Consider the following 2,850-nt stretch of genomic DNA (forward strand, 5'->3'; position numbering starts at 1 on the left):
CTGAGATGGACTTATCAGTCTACAAGGTCTTCCAAGAAGCTTCTCTGCTCCCTCTTCTTTGCTCACTCCTGGCCCCAGTGAGGATGGCTATGGGAGGAACAGGCTCTTGAAGGAGCCTGGGGAGCCAGTTATCTGTCCTCTAGGCCTTACAAAGTCTGGCCAAAGGTAAAAACAAGAACTAATATTCACAACCTGCTGCAAAGTATCGTGGCATTTCGACATGTGGTGCCTCACTTAACCTCAAGATGTTCAAGAAACGGACTTGCTGAGGACCCAGGTCCAGAAAGAGGCAGAGCTGAGGTCTGATTCTCGGTCTTCTGCTTCCCAACTCCGTACCCTTCCAGCTTCCCATCACCAATCCAAAAGGTGATGCTTGAATGTCCAACCCCCTACCCAGGAACATGAGAGAGGAAACGCATTTGAAAAAGATGCTAAAACACCCGACAGGGGTGCCCCGGGCAGACACCGGTAATCGATCACTGCATCATTCCCTTCCACCAGCCTCAGAATCTTTACAAGAGTGCCCACCTCATAGTCCTGTAGGTGAGAGGTCACATAGGTGACACCTGTTTTACTTCAGGCCCTCGCCTCGACCTCATGGGCATAGCTCACCACACACGTGGGTAAAGCTCACCACACATGCAAAAGTCTTGGAAAGCCAGCAAGAGGCGTTTTTCAGCAGGTGTGAAGCCGTGAGATGCTGAGTGTGGGCAGCAGGAGTTCACAGAAGAAAACATCACCAGGGGAGTCTTCATACAGGGGTTAGAGATCGATTCCAGAGCGAGCGATGTGGAGTTAATAGATGGAGAAGAAAGGAGAGTGGGACCCACGGTGGTTCCCAGCCTGGCCGCCCCTCTGTGGTGGGGCCTGCACAGCTCTGGTTCTTACAAAGCTCCCGAGAGGTTTCTCAAGGGCAGCCAGGGTGAGAATGCTAATCGCAAAGGCTGGGAGGAGGCAGGGGAAGGGGGCGAAGCACCTTCACTCGCTGGCTCACTCACTCACTCACCCACCTTCTCTGCTGCTGCCCAGTTTCCCAGGACTGTGTGCATGCAGCCGATGTTGAAACAGATCCTGGAGTGGGGGTCCTGGACTGCGGAGAAGGAGTCCAGGGCTCCCTTCCAGTCCTTCTTGTCGGCTGCCAGCACCCCTTCATTCCAGAGTCTGATGGCCTCGGCCAGGGACATGGTGTGTCGGGGGAAGAGGAGGCTGCGAGCCGGCAGGAGACAGGGACAGGGTGGGGGGCTCTCTCCCAGCTGGGCGGCCCCAGGCCTTCACTTTCCGGCCTGGCGCTCCAATGGGGCCCAGCCTCCCTTAAGACAGCTTCGCAGTGTTGCAAAGGCGGCAGGAAATGTCCCCACTTTTCAGAAACTGACGCACAGCCCTGCCACGAGAGAAAAGGAAAGACCAGAGAGACGGGCGGGTGGGGGCGGAGTGTGGGAGAGGAAGTGCATCAGACACTGCCCTGATGGTTCAGTTCCCCAAAATGCTTCTGCCCTGTTGCCCCCGGCTTGTCCTCTCGGTCTTCCGCCCCCTCCTGCCGCAGCGTCTTCGGGTCGGGGCTCTGGCCCGGCTCAGGGCAACCTGGGCCAGTCCGGGCACCTCCCTGGGTCCTGGTTTCCACACCCTTGCTGAATGAGGGTGTTGGCTAGGAGGACAGTTCTTTCCACTCTTGCAGGAATGCCTTGCTCACTTTCTCATAACCTCATAGGCCGTCTTGAAATACTTGTGTGTTTATCTTGAGCTAAAATGAGCAATTAGCACATTTCTGTGGCAGACTGGTCTTGGGTGTCCACATGGGTTTGAGATAACTTTTAGGAATGCGTAGGAAGCTCAGAAGGGCCAAAGTGAAGAGCCCTATATGAGGGTAGTTATGACTTCTCCCATCCTCGTGTGAAAAACAGGCGAGCCCAGGGCTCTCGTTGATGACTGATGCGTTTACTAGTCTCCAAAAAACAAAACAGATTTAATATTCCTTTCTTTGCTGACCTAAAAAAGTAAAAATCAGTAAAACCTCCCAGAGGAACAATTGTGAGTAGGGAGCATAACCCATTTGCCTTACTAAAATCCCGGCTTCTTGTTAATATTAGAGAAAATGTATGTCTAGGAGGGTCAAATGTTTACTCTTGTTCTGTAGCAACAGAAAGAACTCACCAATGATCACCAAACTTCTCTGAGAGCCAGAAAATACAACTTAAAAATGTACATTCTCTAGGGTTTACGGGATTGAAGGTGTGAGAACTGAGAAGACACGCATCTGTTCCCTGTGTTCGGAAGGCCTTCCCACCTCACTTCTTTGCCTGGCAAACTCCTATTCATCCAGGAAGGCCCAGTGAAACGCCACCGCCTCCCTGAACCCTAGCCCCACACGCCAGGTAGTGGAGGTCATTTTCCCTCCTTTGAACCGCCCCTTCATCCTAGACTCCCCAGCTCCAATGCTCAGTAAGAGATGAAGGAATGCATTCCAGAAACAAGTGAGAAATCACTGACCAATGCCTGCAGGTGGCAGTGATGACAGGAAGAGATATTGCTTGTCCATCCAGTAAGGAAGTAATCAAAACCCGATTAGCACATCGATTATTCCTAGGAAAATGAAGTGATTGTGTAGTTAATTGGTGATAATTGGTGAGTTCTTTTGTAGCTAAGCTAGACTTTATTTAAACTTTCCCCCCTCTTTTTATTTTATCATCCTAGCCTGCCCCACAGAACCCTCCTTAAACTGACACCCATGACTTTTCCAGCCTTTATTTCCCCGAATGCCCCTTCACAAACCCCTACAAACTCCACTACTTGCGTCTCTCCCTCAGGCCTTCATTTCCTGCCTCTCTGCTTCAGCTCCTGATGGTTTCTCTC

General features: G+C 51.7%; 1 protein-coding gene across 2 annotated transcripts in view; it reads right to left on the reverse strand.

Moving 5' to 3' along the window:
* The window catches only part of NCF2 (neutrophil cytosolic factor 2), a 20,966-nt gene extending 19,623 nt beyond the window's left edge, over window positions 1-1,343 (reverse strand). For both annotated transcript variants that reach the window (XM_014456803.2, XM_014456804.2), the window contains exon 1: window positions 1,011-1,343. In XM_014456803.2, the coding sequence (XP_014312289.1) occupies window positions 1,011-1,184 (174 nt within the window). In that variant the 5' untranslated portion in view covers window positions 1,185-1,343. The remainder of the gene's footprint in view (window positions 1-1,010) is intronic.
* Window positions 1,344-2,850: the final 1,507 nt, after the last annotated feature.

Source organism: Myotis lucifugus, unplaced genomic scaffold (assembly GCF_000147115.1).
Source record: "Myotis lucifugus unplaced genomic scaffold, Myoluc2.0 scaffold_65, whole genome shotgun sequence".
Classification (NCBI taxonomy): Eukaryota; Metazoa; Chordata; class Mammalia; order Chiroptera; family Vespertilionidae; genus Myotis; species Myotis lucifugus.